General features: G+C 43.9%; 3 protein-coding genes across 3 annotated transcripts in view; 1 reads left to right on the top strand and 2 right to left on the bottom strand.

Annotated features, from left to right (window-relative positions):
- Positions 1–34, bottom strand: part of SRP72 (signal recognition particle 72) — a 24582-nt gene extending 24548 nt beyond the window's left edge. The window contains 2 exon segments of the mRNA XM_006027767.3: positions 1–8; positions 11–34. The exon segment at positions 1–8 is cut by the window's left edge and continues 80 nt beyond it. Coding sequence (XP_006027829.1) covers positions 1–8; positions 11–34 — 32 coding nt within the window.
- Positions 35–3467: 3433 nt separating this feature from the next.
- On the bottom strand, positions 3468–12084 carry LEPROTL1 (leptin receptor overlapping transcript like 1). Its single transcript, XM_006027766.3, has 4 exons — positions 11966–12084; positions 10148–10223; positions 6746–6932; positions 3468–5869 (listed from the first exon to the last, which is right to left on the bottom strand). The coding sequence occupies exons 1-4, from the start codon at positions 11979–11981 to the stop codon at positions 5753–5755; spliced, it is 396 nt and encodes a 131-aa protein (XP_006027828.1). The 5' UTR covers positions 11982–12084; the 3' UTR covers positions 3468–5752.
- Positions 12085–19049: 6965 nt separating this feature from the next.
- Positions 19050–19301, top strand: part of SARAF (store-operated calcium entry associated regulatory factor) — an 11917-nt gene continuing 11665 nt past the window's right edge. Inside the window, exon 1 of the mRNA XM_025209078.1 lies at positions 19050–19209. Within this exon, the coding sequence (XP_025064863.1) occupies positions 19065–19209 (145 nt within the window). The 5' untranslated portion in view covers positions 19050–19064. The remainder of the gene's footprint in view (positions 19210–19301) is intronic.

Here is a 19301-nt window from a genome sequence, read left to right as displayed (position 1 = left end):
CCCCCCCCCCGCCGCCAGCACCGGCCGCCGCCATCTTGGGACGTGGGGCTGGAGGCACGGCGGCGCGGAAAGGGGAGGAGCGCAGGTGACCCCTGCCCCGGAAGCGGATGTAGCGCCAGCTGTGAATGGGGTGCTAACCGCGGGGCTCTGGCCCCGCCCCCTCTTCCCTGTGCGAGTCACCGCGCTAGCTCGTGAGGCCCGTCTGGAGGTGTCTCGGGCGGGGGCGGGGCAGCCGAGCGCGTCCAGGCCCCAGCAGCAGGGCGGCAGCCGGCCCGGGGGCTTGCGGAGCGTCTCTGGGGCTCAGCGTCAGGCTGGCAGATAAAAGGGGCAGGTTGGGGCTGCTCATGGCTCCTTTTTGCTGATTTCTTACCCGTTCATTTGGAGGGAGCGGGGGCTGCTGATGACAGCGGAGTGTGTGCACCTGTTTCTGGCCGGGGCAGTTTGAGCCCTGGGGCTCTGTGGAGAAGCATAGGCAGGCCTCTTCTGCGCCTGATGGGCCTGGGTCCTAAGGGGGTAACAGAAAGATTAGCAGTTCCAGTCTGAGAGTGGGCAGGTGATATTAAGTTGCAATTTATGGGCGTGGCTGGGTTCATTTTTATTTTTCTGCCCCACCCCAAGACACACCAAGCTGAGATGTGCTGCAGAGTGCATCTAACCAGCCCTAGAGCTCCAGCTTGCAAAATGCAGGGCTTGCCATAGCATGCTGAAACCCCTTTGAATGTTCATGAAGTTTTACAAGAAGTATCATTAGTATCTGTGCGATATGAAATATGAAGTATCCATTCTTCCAGCCCGTACTTCCTTAGCTTGCCTAGGAAAATGTTGTGGGAGACCGTATCAAAAGCCTTGCTAAAATTAAGGTACACCACATCCACCAGTCTCCCCACATCCACAGGATGTGGTGTACCTTGATTTTAGCAAATCTTTTTATATGGTCCCCCACAACATTTTCCTAGGCAAGCTAAGGAAGTACGGGCTGGATGAATGGACTGTAAAGTGGATAGAAAACTGGCTGGAACATCACATTCAGAGAGTAATAATCAATGGCTTGATGTCTAGTTGACAGCGGGCATCAAGTGGAGCACCCCAGGTCCTGGAGCTGGTTTTGTTCAATGTCCTCATCAGTGACCTGGAAGATGGCATAGAGTGCACCCTCAACAAGTCTGCAGATGACACGAACCTGGGAGCGTAGTAGATACGCTGGAAGATAGGGCTAGGATTCAAAGTAACCTAGACAAATTGGAGGATTGGGCGAAAAGAAATCTCATGAGGTTCAACAAGGACAAGTGCAGAGTCCTGCACTTAGGACAGAACAGTCCCATGCACCACTACAGGCTGGGGGTTGACTGGCTGGGCAGAAGCTCTGCAGAAAAGCACCAGGGAGTTACAGTGGACAATAAACTGAGTAGGAGTCAGCAGTGTGCTCTTGTTGCAAAGAAGGCTACAGCATCCTGGGCTGCATTGGTAGGAGTGTTGCCAGCAGGTCAAGGGAAGTGATTATTCACCTCTATTCAGCACTGGCAAGGCCACATCTGGAGTACTGTGTTCAGTTTTGGGCCCCCCACTATGGAAAGGATGTGGACAAATTGGAGACAGTCCAGAGGAGCGCACCAACAATGGTGAGGGGGCTGGGGCACGACTTACGAGGAAAGGCCAAGGGAACTGGGCTTATTTAGTCTAGAGAAAAGCAGACTGAGAGGGGACTTAATAGGAGCCTTCAACTATCTGAAGTGGGGGTTGGAAGAGGATGGCATTAGACTCTTTTCAGTGTTGGCAGATGACAGAACAAGGAGCAGAGGTCTCAAGTTGCAACAAGGGAAGTTTAGGTTAGATATTCAGAAAGTTTCTCACTAAGAGGGTAGTAAAACACTGGAATAAGTTACCCAGAGTGGTGGTGAAATCTCCAGCCTTGGAGGTTTTCAAAACCTGGCTAGACAAGCTTTGGCTGGGATGATCTAGTTGGGGCTGGTCCTGCTTTGAGCAAGGGATTGGACTAGATGGTCACCTGAGGTCCCTTCTAACCCTAACTTTCTATGATTCTATGATTTATCAAAGGGACATTTCATTTGCCAATGTCCCCACATACACTTTCAAGATACCCCACTTAACCTATGAGAAGTTGCTGCTTTTGACTTTCATCTTCTCTCTCGCTACAAGACTTACAGGTTTTCACTATTTTACGAGTGGTCTTTAAGAAAGACCAAGCAAGTTCCCACCATGACAAATAGGGCTATGCGAAGCTTCGGGTGGTGATTCGATTCGGAAATTTGTCCCAATTCAATGGCTGAATATCTGAATCCAAATTGAATTAGGGGACCAATTTAAAGATCCAAATAAATTCAAAGCTCTCCGAATCTTCAGCAAAGATTCGTAGAGCTTTGATGATTCAGGCGGTCCCTGGTAGCTGCAGCAGGGAGCTGCAGCTGATTCTGAGCTGGTTAGTACTAGGGGTGGGGTAGTGTACCATGGGGAGACCCCCACCAGCCCCCCATGGGTGCCCCCCCACCCACCTCAGCTCCTGCTACTTTAAAAAAAAGCCCCGGCTCACTGGGTACTGCTGGGCAGGGGGGCAATCCCTACTGCCCCACGCTGCATGGGGGGGCTCTGCACGGCAGCAGCTGGGCCTGACCTGGCTGATTTGGCCGAATTGAATCGGGACAGTGATTCGAATCACTGTCCTCTGAATCAGATGAATCCGAAGCGAATACTAGTTGCTTCACACAGGCCTAGTAACAAACTACCTATTTCAGTCTTTTCCTCCAAGATTTCTCTTAGTTTAGATGCTCATACATATCTGATAGAGGAGATACCAGGAGGTTTGCCTATTACACTCCAGGCAGGTTGACCCCTGTCAGCATGGGAAACTTGACTGCACAATTTTGTGGTAATGGGAAGCCAGGTTCATTCTTTTCCCCCTGGCTTGCTCCACAGCCTTTTGGCTAGGTGCGAGACTGGGAGCATCCAAACCCCAAGGTGTCTGGGCTTGGGGCTTGTAGGCAGGATGTCTGGGCTTGGGGCTTGTAGGCAGGATGTCTGCCATGGATTTGGGGAGTATCTAAAGCCCCAGACTGATGGGTCTGGAATGAAAGATACTTCCCTGGTGGTAGAGCCACACAGATTTGAACAATGGAGCTCTGCTCAGTTGAAATTTGGAATTTGACTACTGAGCTTTACCCAATAGAATTCAGGACTGATTTGGCCCTTAAAACAAAATCGATTTAATCTTCCCACCCCCCAAAAACCCCAACCCCTATGGTATCAGAACTTCAGGATAGACTTCCTTAGCAATCCCATGAAGTACATGTGGTCAGAGAAATAAAAGTCTCAAGTATTTTGTGGGAGAATAAAATACACTTCCTTCAGTATCAAAGATAATTCTGTGAAAAGATGATGGGGAAAACAATGCGTGTTTTAAACATATGTTACTTTTTGAATAATATTTTCAATAAAACACCCATGACTGAAGCTGGTATTTAAAATGTTTTATTGTTTCATCATCAAAAGTTTTTTCTATAGAAGGATGGCAATGCTATTTCAGTGCATATTATATGGAGAAGTCATACCTCTCAAGTGTCTACACTGGAAGTAGGAGACAGCATTACGTCTAAGTAGTATGCCAGATCAAGAACACAATGCTGTCAACAGGATTAACACACAGGAAAATACATAGCTGTTAAACATAAAAGATTTCTTGGCCAAGTGAGTGGAACAGTAGCAGGGCAATACATTAATTAGAAAGTTACATGGGAACAGAGACAAAAAAAATTAGAAACCACCTTGGTAACTAGTCAGGTCATTAAAGGACTCTGAGGCTACTACTCTTTGTGAAGGCTAAGGCTATACATTTAGCCACTGGTTTAAGAGATTTTCAAATGCAGCCAACTACTTAGATGGACAAGTCCCACTGAAAGTCATGACATTTATGCTTCTAAATCCCTCAGGCACGTCTCAAAATCTCCATAGGTTTCTGGTGAACCTTTGCAGGTGGCTGAAATGCTCTGCACCCTCACCCTGATGCTCTTCTATTCATGTTGTGCTAGGGGTAGAACTGTTCAGTTCTCATTCTTAATATCGTGTGGTTTTAACAAACAGGCACACACTTGTGCCACGCAATCTTTCATGTCTCCATACAGAAATCAATTCCCTGAACTTGTGTGTGTAACTACCATGATTATCAGACTTCATAGAGCTTAATGTTTTGTTTACATCTATACATATCAATTAATCTCTTTTCAAACAAAATACAGGCAAACCTCCTTAATCTGGACTTTTCATACTGCTGCACCGGTAAATTAGGTCACCAGTTTTTATCATGCACATATAGTTGGCTTGCTACTCTTTTGAAAAATAAGTCAGAAGCCTTTTTGGTCAGGTTTACTGTTGCATCAAATTACAGTCAAACCTGGCTAATCTAAATTCATTCACTGTGCACCACAATGGAAAGTCAGAATAAAATCCACGATCAATTAAAAAAAACAGACAGGTGAGAGGTATGCAGAAAACTTGCTTTAAATATTGAAAACTACATGTGATATAACCTTACAGAACAAGAAATACACTTATTGACATAACATTGTCTTGTTAACAGATAATGCATGAACTGAAAGACAAAGTCACTGACATCATTTCAGTCAGACTTGGAAAAACTAATGCTTTGACTATACTATATATTAGTATAGTAATCAATCTTCTTAAGGTAAGCTACATACCTATGGTTTAAGTGTTAATCTACACTTGAAAAGCCATTTTACTCAATATATACTATGTATAAAATAAATTAAAAAAGGGAAGCAGGAAATATTGTTTCATATATGCTGCAAACTAACATACATCAGTAGTTCCATAAATGAACATTTTACCTCCCTTTTGGTAAAATGTGAAGAGTTGACACAGACCAAAAATGTACAATACTTATAAATAGAAACATTAAAAGAGGTCTTAAAAATGGAATTTAAGTGTCAGTTGTCCTTCCCCCACAATGCATTTGGTTTTGCATTTTATAGCATCAAAATTAAATAAAATTCATAGACTATTTGTCGGTCACATCCACACAAGAGCAGAGAACAGGATGGGAAAGTGCTCCTTTCAAAGGTGTTTACATTTTGAAATCCCAGAAGATAACTCTGCTTATAGGCAGAGCAGTCACCCAATCCTCAATTTAACAGCATCACCATTCTTCAGCCTTAATGAGGTCTGAGCAGCAGAAAAAAAAAAGTCTGCAAGTGATTCTTCCTTTCCTTCCCTGATCCCACCAAAATACAACCACCACCAATGTTTCTGCTAATTGAGAATGGTGCCATGTTGGTTACAACATTGCTTGCCTTATATCCTTTATGCATCATATTTTAGTCACCCTGGTCAATAATAAAAGATACATGTTATCTTTAACTTGATATCACTGTTGCTTTTAAAATAAACTTTTAACCCAAAACACATTTAAACATTCTTGGTTCCAGCATTTAAATGTTGCATAACTATAAAACAGAATAGGAATAATTATAAATTTAAGTCAAGAGATACTAAAAACATACTGTAGACAAATAAAAACAAAGCGTCTTTCCACATAATAAAAACCTTAAAATCCATTAGCAAACCAGCAGAAATAGCACACTTACAACAAACAAGGTGAAAAGGAGTATCTAAATACTCCCAAAGGCTTGCTATGCTACTTCTCTTTATTGCCCATTCTCTCATTTGTATGGATGGCCACTGAATGACAAGATGTCTATGACAGTTCTCTGCTAAACTCCTTTCACCACTGTTGCCAGCTGAAGTCGTCATTGCTGCCAAAGACCAAGAAAAATCCTAGGATAGTGGCAAAAATGACTGTATTCCCTGTGAGGACAAGTGCACATGCACCCCATAAAATCTGTGGACAACAAAAATGTAGTTATACATACAGAAAATTAAAGAGAAGCAATCAAATAAGACAAAAAGAACAGTATTTCTAAATATTGGAAGTGCTACAGTTCAAGCACGCAGGTGTTTTTATCACATCTAGGCCTGTTCAAGGTTCAGTAAACACATCTGCACCCTATTCTACATTAAGACTTCTGCAGTAGCTAGATTTGCTTAAATAAAGCTACCTCTATCATTATCTTGGGTCATGATAACTAAGGAGGGATTTTCAGAAAGCTTAAGGGAACTGGGTGCTCCAAACCCATTAAAATTCCATTTTAGTTTGGTTTCTTATTCCCTTGGGCTCGTTTGACTGTTCACACTAATTCAGAATTCCATTTAGGAAATGTTTTAATCTTAATTTTCCAATTTTCTTAATGTAGTTAAAGCAGGCAAGAATCTTTTAAAGAGTATAAATAAAGCCATGCAGGGTGAAAGGGAAAGTTAGTTGAGGAACTAGGGAACTGTAGACTGATGAAAATCAGAACTACTGGCTTCCTTATTAATTGTTCTCTCTGCTTTCTATTTCATAAATGATCCTGAAATCATTCAGTATTACTCTAGTTTTATTTGCATTGTTGAGTTTTTATGTTGCTAGTCTCCATCTGATTTTGCTCATAACGCATATGAAACTCTGGAGGCTTATTTTCTCACTGTAAAAAGCAAGTGGGTTTTTGCCACGTTTCTCTGTATAAAATGTTATTTTGTTCTTGGATGCAGTTTTTTAACTCCACATACATTTTAAACCTCTGAGCTGAACATTAAAATTGCTAATTGTAGTTAAAAGTATTACACGATGTAAAAACTGTTAGCAAAGAACGTGTTCATAGATGGAAATATTACTAACCAATTCTGCTCTGGCAAATACTATAGGGAGCCCAAATGCTGAGACAACAATGCCTGTTGTAAGAAATATTGCTAGCTCCTTGCAGGCATTACTTGCAGCATCTGTGTCATCTACTACTCTTCTTGCTATGCAGTATGGAATAGGAGAAAGGATGTAAAAAAACAGAACAAACAGTGGCCAATATTTGCTGAAAAAGAAAGGAAAAGAAAGTTAACTTTAATTTCTCTGTAGCAATTACTTCCTTTCGCACATCCTATTATACAAGCTGTAAGGTACAAGCATACCTTTATTCCCCATCCAGCCTTATTTAGCAAAGGCACATACCTACCACTGATCACTACAAAGCATAATAAGAACTTTATTGAATTAAGCAAGCCAGTGGATTACTAACCAGATTTATTTAACCACAGGTGATCATCAGCAAGGACAGTGAATTCCACAGTTAAGGTGGCTCTACCACTGAGAACACTTAGCTAAGCGTGCCAGATGTGAACCATTTCCACTGACTTCAATAGCAATGCTGAAGCCAAGCTGGGAGGAGCTTCTCAAATTTAACCAGGGGGCCTCAAACGTACGTACAGAAAGCTTTTTATCTGGTTCTACCTCTACTTCATGGATTTACATTCAAGCATTCTTTTAGGTCAAGCCCAACTCGCAGCCAACACTAAAAAAAGCAATCGCTTGTGAAGTGTTTTGACATTTTAACAATCAAAGTATAACCATTATCATGTAAAATATAATAAAAAAATAGATAGCGTAATGGTTTTATTAAGGGTGCACCAATAAAGATTTTCTTGGCTGATACCAACAGCCAATTATTCCCCAAGCATATTGGCCGATACTGAGCTGATAACTGATTTACAGGAACACAGCCCAGCACTGTGGAGGGCAGCACCCTGCAGGTAAGTCTGCGGAAGGGAAGGGAAGTGGTAGTGGGGCAGATCCAGGCATCCACAGTGAGGGCGGGAGTGGTGCAAGGGCTGGGGATGCTGCCCAGTCAGGGCGGTGAATGGGACTCCGGGGCTGGGACAGGGAGCAGGACAGAGCCATGGGCAGCTCGTCCAGGGGATCAGCGGCCCCACACTTAAAAATCATGGCGGGGGTGCTTGAACTAAAGCTTGTCAAATGAGCTTTTAAGTCAAGCGCTGCCACCACCATTTTTAAGCGCAGGGACACTTTTAGGAGTGCAGCTGAGGGGCGAGGGCAGAGGCAGGTTGCTCGCTGTGGGTTTGGGACTCTGCTCTACTGCCTTTGCCCCAGAAACCACATGCTGGCCGCGTGTCCCCTGCCCACCCGGTAGCAGGAAGCACAACTCATTGCCTCCACTGCTGCCAGGTGGGCGGGGGGTGCACAGCCAGTGAGCAGCTCCAAGGCAAAGGCAGCAGGGCAGGGAACCCTGAGCCCACAGCAGGCAGCCCACCTCTGCCCTGTGCATAGATCTTGGGGGGTACCTGCCCCCCCCCCCATGCCTCCCTCGCAGGTGCACACAGAAGTGGGGAGCCACCTACCCCTTCTGGAAAAGCTGCCCACAGCTCTGTCCTGTTCCCCGCTCCAGCCCCAGGGTCCCATTCACTGCCCTGACTGGGCAGCTCCCTACCCCAACTCCTTCCCTCACCGTGAGGGCCTCAATCTGCACCTCTAATGCCCCTTCCCCTCCATGGACTTATCTGCAGGGAGCTGCTCTCCACACTGCTCAGCTGCATTCCTGGCCATGTGCACACTGTGGCTGCCTGTAAGCACGCGGCATCCAAGGGCCCCAGCCAGAAGGCATATTATATTTATTAGTGACATTATCAGCTACACTGGCCAAAAAAAGCCAATAAAATTAATTTTCCTTTTATCGGTGCCGATCCGATATGGCACTGATATATCAGTGCACTTCTATGTTTTATTGTTAGTAGTCAAAGCAAATTGCTTAGGCACATAATGAGAAAGGGAGTCCTTTACTGTTATACAGAAAACCTCACTGCGTCATTAAAAAAAATTAAAACATAAACAATGTATTGCTTCATGGTTAGGTAACAAAGCTAAGCTTTGCAGCATGTAAGAGCTGCCCATTTAAAGAGTTATTAATGGGAAGCAAAAACAGTCCTCTGCAGGCACTTATACAGATAGATAATGATGGGGTTAGCGTCTCCATAGTAGTTTTTTAAATTCAACTTATCAAATAACAAATGTAACATTTGAAGATGCACCCAATCATCTAAAATGCACATATATAGAGCAGGGTGGGTTTGATTTGAATCGCAATTTAAATCAGTAGTCAGGAAGTCTGGATTTAATAATTGTTTTCCACAAAAATTTTATTTTTGTTGCTTGATATAAACTTCATTAAAATATTCCCAAGCAGGGTCTCTTTTACGGCCTGGCAAGCCTGCTACCATGATAGGTTTTCCCTTCTACCATACCATTCTCTCACTAGATCTCAACTCAATAGGGAGACTATACTCAGAAACTTATTCCTTAAGACTTCTGAAATATTCTGCACAAAATGTTTCTCTTTTGTTTCTACCGCCCCTCTCCTTGCATTTATTTCCAAACTCCTCCTCCTTGCCCAGATCTACTCCACCCACAACAATCCTCTATTCATTTAACCTCTTGAAACATTGCACTTTTAGAGAGAGGTAAGGTCTTGGCTCTGCATACACAAGCTTGCAGAGAGACAAGAGGATTTATGGGTACGTAATCAGGTCTGTTGTTATCTCTCATCTCCATATACTGCTGTTAACAAGGTTGTTATCTCTGGAGACAAATTCACAGTTTGAGAAGTGAAACTAAGCGCCACAGAGATGCTTAATGGGATCTTCTAGACTGAGCACTGAGTCCCATTGGGTAGAGTGGTTTTCTTTAATCTTTACTAATCTATAGAGAAGCCTCTAGGAACCCCATAAGATTGGGCCCCTAATATAGCCTATGGCCTATTGTAACCTATTTATGAAACTTTTCTAAAAAGTTACATGAATATATTGTCTCAAATAGTATATAATCAGAAGTTATACTCCCTATTCCATGATGATATCTCTGAGCTCTAAAACCTCTTAAATTAAAACTATCTTTATATAGGTTTATACTTTTTTTTTAAAAGTACATTAACAAAAAATAATTAAATCAAATCTGATTTAAATAAAAAATCCAAGGGTTGTTTTTTTTTTCTAATCACTGATTTTTATCTACCCTGATATCAAGGCAGATAGCTATTTTCCATTAACGGTGTAGCAAAGGTCTCTATAATATTTTTGACGGCGATTTTACTTTTCCCTAGCATTTTTGACCTAAGATCATACAGCTACCTACAAACACAGATATGTGCACACTATAAGATTCTTACTACACTAGAGAACAGATTAGTTGGCAGTCAAAGAGCATGCAGTTATTATAAAGAGCATTAAAAATATACATTACCTATACTGAGGAAGGGCACATCCAAGCATCAGAAACATTAGTCCAATTGCTCCTCCAAAGGACAGACTAATCAAAGCTGTAAGGAAAACACAAAATCAAGAAGGTCAGTTTGTTATGACACACAAAATGCTCCTACTCCCTGTCCTTTAGGTTGAACAAAATCTCAGAATTAGCACTCAAATAAAAGTGTCAGTCATATGCAACAAAATGCCTTAGCTCATTTTATTTCATCTCCACATATCCAAAATAATACAGGGTAAAAGCCTGATAATAGCATCCACTAAAATTAGTTTAAATCAGAAATGAGAAACTACTCCTATGAATTGCTGGGAAAGTACAAATGAATCTAGAGCAAAGATGAAAGGTTAAACCAAATTATTTTCATCTTAAAATTGCTCAGTCATTTATCAAGGAAAATGATGTTAGCTTGACAGGCAGCCAACTAAACTACTTTCACAATTGTAGTCATCCTCAGAATGTGACCTCTGAAAGCAGTACCCACTGAATGTTTTGTATGAAATGGTATTCAATCTAATATAAGACAGCCTGAGAATTGTCTCTAGGCAATTCATATCCATAGAGCCATCGTTTTCTATTTCTCATTAGTTTCACATTTATGTAATTTAAGGATATGCTCATTAGTATTAAAAACTCTACAGAAACTTATACTATATAATGCCACACAAAAACAGGGTTGCATGAACATTTGCATTCAACTGGAAAAATACCAGATTCAACATTACCAGATAGTTCTGACTGTAATTTAAAATAAAGTCCCTGCTTTTTTGTTTTGCAATATTTTCAAATACAAAGACGATGCAAGTGAAAACATCTTAACCACCTTGAGACTTTATACAGCACAAAACGAACCCCTACTAGAAGGAAATAGCTCTCTCAAAATAAGTTTAATAATTTTTAATCCTGTTTTGAGGAAAAATTTAACTGACTTTTACTGAGCAACATTTTCCACGTGAAGTAATGCAGTATATGCCATAAAGAGATCAGCGTAATGTCACAAAAATATATCCATGGTTGAGGGACTAAAAATGTACGTTCAGTTTAATAAATGAATCCGAAGCCCATGAAAATAAAAAAAATTCTCATTCACTTCAAAGGGTTTTGGATCAGGTCCCAAAAGAGACCCAGAACAGTCTAAAAAAACAACAACATTTAGGCTACAAGTCCTGTGGTGGATCTTGGCATAACTGCACATGCCAACACTTGGCGCACACTGCACACCTTGTCTACTCAGTTTCTCCCATCTCTACGCAGCACTGGAAGACAGAAACATGACCATACAACTAACAGTGCTGCTTGGAAAGCTCAACAGCACGCTTAGCTTAGAAACTATATCTAACCTGCTTTTCAACATCAACAAACTCCTCAGATTTTTTTTTCCTTTAGCAGGAAGAGAAGCAGATTTTACAAGCCCACATTATGCTTCTTTGCGCAGCATGTTTAATAATGCCTTCCTTGAGAAATGCTGCTTGTTCTGCTACAGTCTTCATGTTTAGCAGTCAGGGACAAGTGCAGCACAAATACTGAAGGCAGAGAAGATGTGCGCGTTTACCAGGTAATGAAATAAGGTATGTGCATAGGCGTGCGCGTGTATGTGCAGGGACACCCAAAGCGTAGAGCACCGGCCGGCCTGCTTCCTATCTACCCGGAAAAACAGCGCGCGTTACACAGACCGCTCCCGCCACATCCCCTGCTCCGCTCCAGCGCCAGTGTGTGTGTCCGAGACGCGGGGCCCCCGCAGCCCCCAGGAGGGGGAGGGAGGCTGCCCAGCAGGACCCCGAGCCGCACCGCCCCCCGCACCTTTGATGCCCGCCATGGCGCCGCCGCCCGGTCCCGTCCCCACGAACCGCCCAGGCCGGAAGGAGGGAGGGAGGGAGGGAGACAACCGGACACCAGCCCCCGGAAGTACGCCACGCCCTCCACTTCCGGTCTCAGGACCAAGTACCCGGAAATTGGGCGGAGGGGAAGGGAGTGGAGGGCGCGGCCCCGCGATCCTTCGTCACGTGATCCAAGCTGCGATGACGCTACGCGGAGGCGGGGCGACACCGTTTTAAAGGGCCCGAGCTGCGGCTCTCCATCTTTAAAGGGCCAGTGACACTTCAGGGGGAGTCACCCAGCCCCAACGGGAGCTCGTCGGCTAAGATCGGCTTCAGCGTAGTCACGCGGGACACCGCATTTAAAGGCACAAGAGAGGCAAGGCTTTGTTGTGCGGCGTAGTGACGTCAGACAAGTTGGAATGGTGTCAGGCAAGAATGACATCAGCCGGGAGTGATGTCTGACTAATGGAAGTTTGTCTGCCTCTGTCCCAACCTCGCAGTGGGTCCAATCCAGGAGATCACCTGTCCCTCTCCCCCCACACCCCCCCAAACCAGCCTTGTCTCGTTGCTGGATCATCCTGGACCCACAGGGATGTAGGCCATCTTCAAATGGCCGTGTCTGAGTACAGCACCTGCAGCCACCCAGAGAAACCTGAGGGTACCCAACGTGGGCACTAGGCCACACCATGGCTTCCAGATCTGGCATGGGCTAGAGAGAGCAGAGGGCTCTTGTTACCAAAAAAAGAGCAGTCACCAAGTGCAGGCCACTTCTCCGCAAACATTCCCTCTAAGAGTAAAGGAGACATGATGCTCAGTGTTTCCCGTATCGGGCCAAGGTGCCAGTCCTAAAATTGCCCCTCTGCCTTCACAACATCTTTAGATGACTAACGTGCATCAGGTTAAGACCGTACAGACTGCATTTGCTAGGTTCATGGCCCATCCTTTCCTCAAAGGCTCAGAGCAGCTCACAACAAACAAGCAACCTACTGACAAGATTCCCCAAGTGACAACCCAAAACACAAGAACGCCAACTCCCTGCATCCCCCCACCTACTGCTTTCCTACATGAACCTCTGCAAAAGCAAACCCTGCCGCCAACCCCAACACCGCCTCCCAACTTCCATCTACATACAGAGAAAAGACCCTGTATCCTACTTCACCCACACCCACCTCAACCAAGGGAAATCCCTTCACCTCCATTATCCCTTCCAAGACTTTTAGTGTCAGATTTAAAGAATCAGTGGGCACATTTACATGCACTCTTTAATGTGCAGTAGCCTATTTTACTGCGCATTGAAATGGCACATAAAAAACCATGCTATTAGGCTAATGTGCAGTAAAATAGGCTACTGCTCATTAAATGTCACCTAAAAAGCATGCGCTTGTGCTACTGTGTGTTAAGGCAGCCTTTTGCTCATTAATATAGTGCCTCACATTGGAGGTACTAAATTTAATGTGTATTAGGAAAAGTACATTAATGCATATGTAGATGCACCCAGTTCAACTAAATCAAAGTTCAAAACTAAAGTACCTTGAGACCTGGCAGGTGAAGCTGCCCATCCCCTACACCAGTTTCAGCCAAATCTGGCCCCACTGTGGGAGGTCTTCCCTTACTATGACAACACAAGCTGTCCTAGGGTTTTGTAGCCAGGGCACAAGGAAGCTCAGGTCACAGAGCAGGCAGAACTCTCTCTGCCACAGCTTCCCCAACCAGGCTCTGAGAGCCCCAATTTCATCTGTCTGCACAGGGAGCTTCAGCATAGATGCCTAGGGGAAAGAAAGTGGAGCAGGGCAGGAAAAGCAGAGGTGTGAGGATGCACCAGGAGCAGGGTGCCTACAAATCCTGAGATGGGGTTGGGGAGGTTAGAAACAGGGCAAACAGGACCAGAGAGCAAGGCATGTTACAGGAAATTATTTAATAATTAATTGTTTCATGAATTATTTATTTCACTAATTACCAGTATATTTACAGTATAAGCTATATTGTAATAAACATGTTGGCTCATTATTGGTCACTGTGTAAAGTCTTATGCGACATCCAGTCAGTAAAGTAAGGCTTCATAATTCTCCAAGCACAGGAAGATGCATCAGTAAAGGAGCCAGACTCTGGAGTGGGATCCAGGGAACTGGATACAGAAGAAAGGTCTCATATCAGCAGTTTAGGACCCAGGCCAAGATAAACCCTGCTTCTGTCAGGGAGGAGGAGTACCTACTATCTACACAAAGGCATAAGCAGTATAACAAATGTCTGTGTTCATCACACTGCTTATGGCCTTATGTAGGTAATACTCAACAGAGTTATGGTACTTATTATTAACAGAAATTACTATCTACCTCTAAGGTAGCACCACTAAAGACAGTCTGCTTGAAATGCAGGAGCCCACCCACCATGTGCCCTGGATCATCATGGCAAATGACAACACTTCAGTCCCACTTTGGCTGCAACGTATGTATGTTTATAAGGCAAAAAAGAACAAAACGGTTTTAACTCAGATTGGCTCACCTGTATTAGCTAACAGGGAATAAACTTGCAGCAAAGATGAAGTAATTTGGGTTTTGACTTGTGTTAGCAATTGACTTGAGTATGAGCTGCTTACTCAAAACTCAGCTTTCCTTGTTTTAGCTGCTGTTTTAACCCAAGTTAGGAACCCCTTTGTTTTGATGCTGACGTACCAAGGTTCTAATTCCAGCCAAAAGGTAATCCTGGTCGTTTTAGCCAAAAACTCAGGAAAATGTATTTTAGCATCTAAACGCATGCATGGTGATTTGCAAAATTGTCATACATTTAAAGTGGTTAAAATACATTATCAATGTAAAGTCTATGGTCCCACATTCAGACACATTGTATTTTATATCAGAAACCAAATGGTAGCTTTCCATGTGATCATTTATGGCTTAATGTTCCAGTCTAGGCCTTTTGTTAATAGCTTAATCCAGTGATTCTCAACCAGGGCATTGCAACGCCCTCAGATGCCTTGAGATCCTTTCAAGGGTATCATTGGGTGCTGTTCAATATTAACACTGTTAGGTGTACAAACATGATTCCAAAATTATACAGAGAGATTTCAGATAGGAACCCACAGTGTTAAAAACCTTCTGATCTGTTGTGGACCTGTTGAGTTCTTTGCAGCTTTGCAGCAGCAGAATTGTTCCATTATTTTCCTGTAGTCAAGAAATGAGGGGAAAACTAAGAGAGGTGCTTCACCTATCAAGGGATGTCTGGCATCTAAAATGGTTGAGAACCACTGCCTTAATTGTGTTTGGATCAGAAGGGCAACTGCTAAATTATAATGAATGGATGTGAACTCTGGCTACTAATTTTCAAGCAATAATTGTTCAGTCTCCAGAGGATATACTGCATCAATGTACAGCATCCTTTCTCAGATTAGTGCAATTTATGCTAGCAAGAGCCACCTATCCTTCCTGAGGGCTGGATGAAAGGTACAGTATTCCTTTCGAAGCCTACTACTGAACCCTTTTTTCTGTACTACGTGGGAAAAGTGAGAGCAAGAGAAAGAGAGTATGAGTTGGAAATACCAATTTCTGATGTAAAGACCAGAATAAATCGTTATGCTAATCAAGTTTTACCTCCTGCATAACACAATCCACGTAATTTCATGAACTAATTCCAGCATTTAACCCAATAATTTCTGGTTGAACTAGATCAACACTTGTGGAAGAACCCTGTGTAAATTTTTCAGGGATACCTAAATATTGTGGGATATAGAGTTCAATGTTTAGAAGCAATTCTAGCATTCAACAGATCTGGACTCCTGTTACTGTTGATAGGGTAACTGCTCTCAGGAGGATTTCCACTGCAAGTCAAGAATGCCTCTGGGGCTCTATCTCCAAACACACAACCTCAAAAAATATGTAGATTGTCCCCTACCTGCAACTGGTGGGCAGGCTTCTCCAGCATCAATTGTTTGCCACCACAAGAAATTTTGCTTTCTGCAGATACCAGATGCTTCAGATTACTAATATTTTTGCCACATGTTACATTTGTTATGCAATTAACTGGTTAATTGTGCAATAAATGAAGACTGGCCACACCTGCAAAGTAATTATCACACCATAACAAAGTCCACCCAGATATAAAAAGAGCCTCCTAGCTACAAAGTTAGTGCTTGAAAATGTGTAATAACTTTATTGCTGGTTTCTATCCAGCTTTAATTTGAACGTGTGGCAGGGCCCTAAGAAAAACAAAGCATTACATTACCCACAGTACATTACTTGCTCAGCATTGTTACCCACAGCTCATAGTCCATTAAAATTTGGGGTGGGATCTTTTATTGGACCAACTGTGTAGTTGGATAGAGTTAGACAAGCTTTTAAATGCAAGGCATTCTTCTTCAGGTCTAAGACCTGAAGAAGAATGCCTTGCATTCAAAACTAGGCATTCGGTGCAATAAGAAATACTGCCCTAAGAAATCCCTGCCTTGCATCATTTCAGGACCATTGTGGGTGGCATGGGAGGATCTAGGATTTTGGAAAGGGATGTGCAGGTGGTGTTGCACATCCTCACATGTAACACAACACTTTTTTTTTCCAGTTGAAGAGCAACTAGAAGCTTTACTCATGTGCTAGGGGGCTAGTGCTATATCATTCAGTTTTAGATCAAAGCAAAAACAAATATAACTGCTGGGATGCGTACCCATTTGCTATCTACCACAGTATTTAAAAAAACACAACAAACTAGGTCAAAAATAGTCAGCAGTGGTATAGTCATTATAGTTAGATTGGATAACCAGAAAAACTTCTTTGCTGTTAGAACAGCAAGGTAGTGGAACAGCCTGCCTAGGGAACCTGTGGACTGTCTGTTGCTGGAGGTCAAGAGGAGGCTGGACAGGCACTGGTCAGAAATGATCCAGCTGTAGCTATTGCCAGAGGCGGGCAATTATTTTTGGCAGAGGGCCACTTACTGTGTTTTGGCAAGCCATCGAGGGCCACATGACAGGCAGACAGGGGCAGATAAATACTAATTTTCTAAGTTTTTAGGGGCCCTGCAGGCCAGATAGAATGGCCTGGAGGGCTGCATTTTGCCCAGCCCTGAGCTATGCCTATGTTCTACTATGGGTATTTCCCAGGTTTCTGGGTTTTGCTAGTTGCCCCTCCCCTGCCCTGTCTGCTACATGTGTTGGAAGTGTTTTTAAGCCTTCCTCACAGGCCTTGGGTGTTGGCTGCAGCCAGGGCTGGCAGCCCCAGGTAGATTCCCCTCCCCCCTGGAGCCAACAGCAAATTTCAGTTTGGTCCGTGTCTCTAGTGGGTTATGGAATAGAGAAAATCCCACACAATTTACTGATTCGTTTTGATGCACTGGCTGGGGGAGTAGTTAGCTGATTGCACGATTTCACAATGATTACACGCTTAATTCATACAACACAATTTTATTTTAAAACTCTTTGCTACGTATATAACACTGTTTAGCTTTAAGAAACACCACAAACATTAAAAACACAATAATTACATATATCAGAAACAATGCTCCGAATGCACTTCCTTCCCAAACAATGCTATAAGAATTAGTGTTACAAAAACTACTACAATTACAACTAAAAGTTAAATTTGAATCAATACTATTATTTTTCATAATATACTTACAATCCTAGAATTCCGAGAAGCCAAATACCAAAATATGGTTTAATTCCTCAGTAGTACGATTTAATGGGTTGGCCTCAGTAGTACGGTTCAATGGGCTCGCCTCAGCAATACAATTCAATAGGCTGGCCTCAGCAGTACAGTTCAATGAGCTGGGCTCAGCAATGCAATTCAATAGGCTGGCCTCAGCAGTACGGTTCAATCAGCTGGGCTCAGCAGTGATAGGACTAAGTCCCCTTCCTTCAGTACCTTTCAGGTGCTCCGCGGCTTCAGCGTGAACTAAGAGATTCGTGTTCACGGACAGGGTGGCTCAAGTGATCAGTCTGTTCCAGCCTACACTTGCGATTCTTCCTTCGTTGTTCTGCAAGTATAGTCACCTCCAAATTGGGACAGTAAGTTACAGTTTTTATTGAGCGAGCTGCCGTCAGTGGGCTCCTCCTACTCAACCTGTCACTACTCCCAAATTTGGGCTCGGATCTTACTCAACAGATTCTTTTGCCTTTGTTGAGCATTTTAAATTACTCTTGGGGAGACTTCCATATCACTGCAAATGCCCTTTTCTTACCAAGGGTTTAGGTTGTAGCCCTTTTCTTACCAATCTTGTTAAAAGGCCTTAGGGTTTGATCTCTCAGAATTCAGGATATTTGCTCTCTTTGTAAAAGACTTCTAAAGATAAAATTTAAATTAAGACTTTAAACTAAGTCAGGACCTTTTGCACGTAGTCCCAAAAACAATGAGCTAGATAAGGAGATAAATCTTATCTTCTTCCTGAAACTGGCTAATGGGCAACCTTTACAAACATTCAAACTATTTCATTCAATATGACAGTCCGGGGTAATGGTGTAACTCACGGGTTAACGGTGTAATCCTTCTGTGTTACAACTGGGAGCAGCACTTCTGCCTGCACCCTTTGACTGGGTTATGCCAGTGCTCCTGCTGGGGCCAAAGCTGAAAGGTCCTGGCTGAAGGGGCTTGCCCCTCCACTCAGGGTCAGACCCGTCATTGATTTTGGGGGCAGGAAAGAATTTTACCCTATGGTCAGATTGGTGTGGACTGTGGGGGTTTTGGCCTTCCTCTGCAATGGGGGACGTGGCCCTCTACCCAGGACCTCAAGCATATATTAAGAAGCTTTTGCAGACACAGGACATTGGCTGCCGTGGTTCCCAGCTTTCCCTGTGGTGGGTTGGGGGTTTCACATTGGGTTGCACCGGGGTTACCAGCAGCTTTAGGAAAAGGTTAGATGATGAATTGTATGGGATGGTTTGGAGAGGGAGGCTCCCTCCCACTTCAGGCCCCGGGCCAACCTAGCTGACCCCCAGAGGCCCCTCCCAGCCCAGCTTGTTTATGGCTGTGGGAAAGTGGGTCTCATTCAGTGTCAGGAAACAAGGGCTGGGGCGGAGTTGGCTGGGCCTCCTTCAGGCCCTGCAGCTTCAGGGTGGGAGTGCAGTGGGACACAGCCCAGGACACGGTTGCCCCATTACACCCATGGCAGGTTCCCTACGAGGCTCGGGCCGACCCAGCGGGACAGTAAACCCGGCTGACTCCGCCTCAGCCCCGCAGCTGCTCCTTTTCTCGGGGAAATACGACAAAAGAACGCGGGACAGAGAAAGCTGCCGCGCGCCTATTCGAGGTAGTTCGGGCCCGGAAAGGTGACAGGCCTAGAAGTGGGGGGGGCGCCCCGCCTCGCCCCGCCTCCTTCCCCATTGACCCCGCCCGGGAAAG

This window comes from Alligator sinensis, unplaced genomic scaffold (genome assembly GCF_000455745.1).
Source record: "Alligator sinensis unplaced genomic scaffold, ASM45574v1 scaffold989_1, whole genome shotgun sequence".
NCBI lineage: Eukaryota > Metazoa > Chordata > Crocodylia > Alligatoridae > Alligator > Alligator sinensis.
Note: the sequence above shows the minus strand (reverse complement) of the source record. Positions and strands in the feature narration are given on the sequence as shown.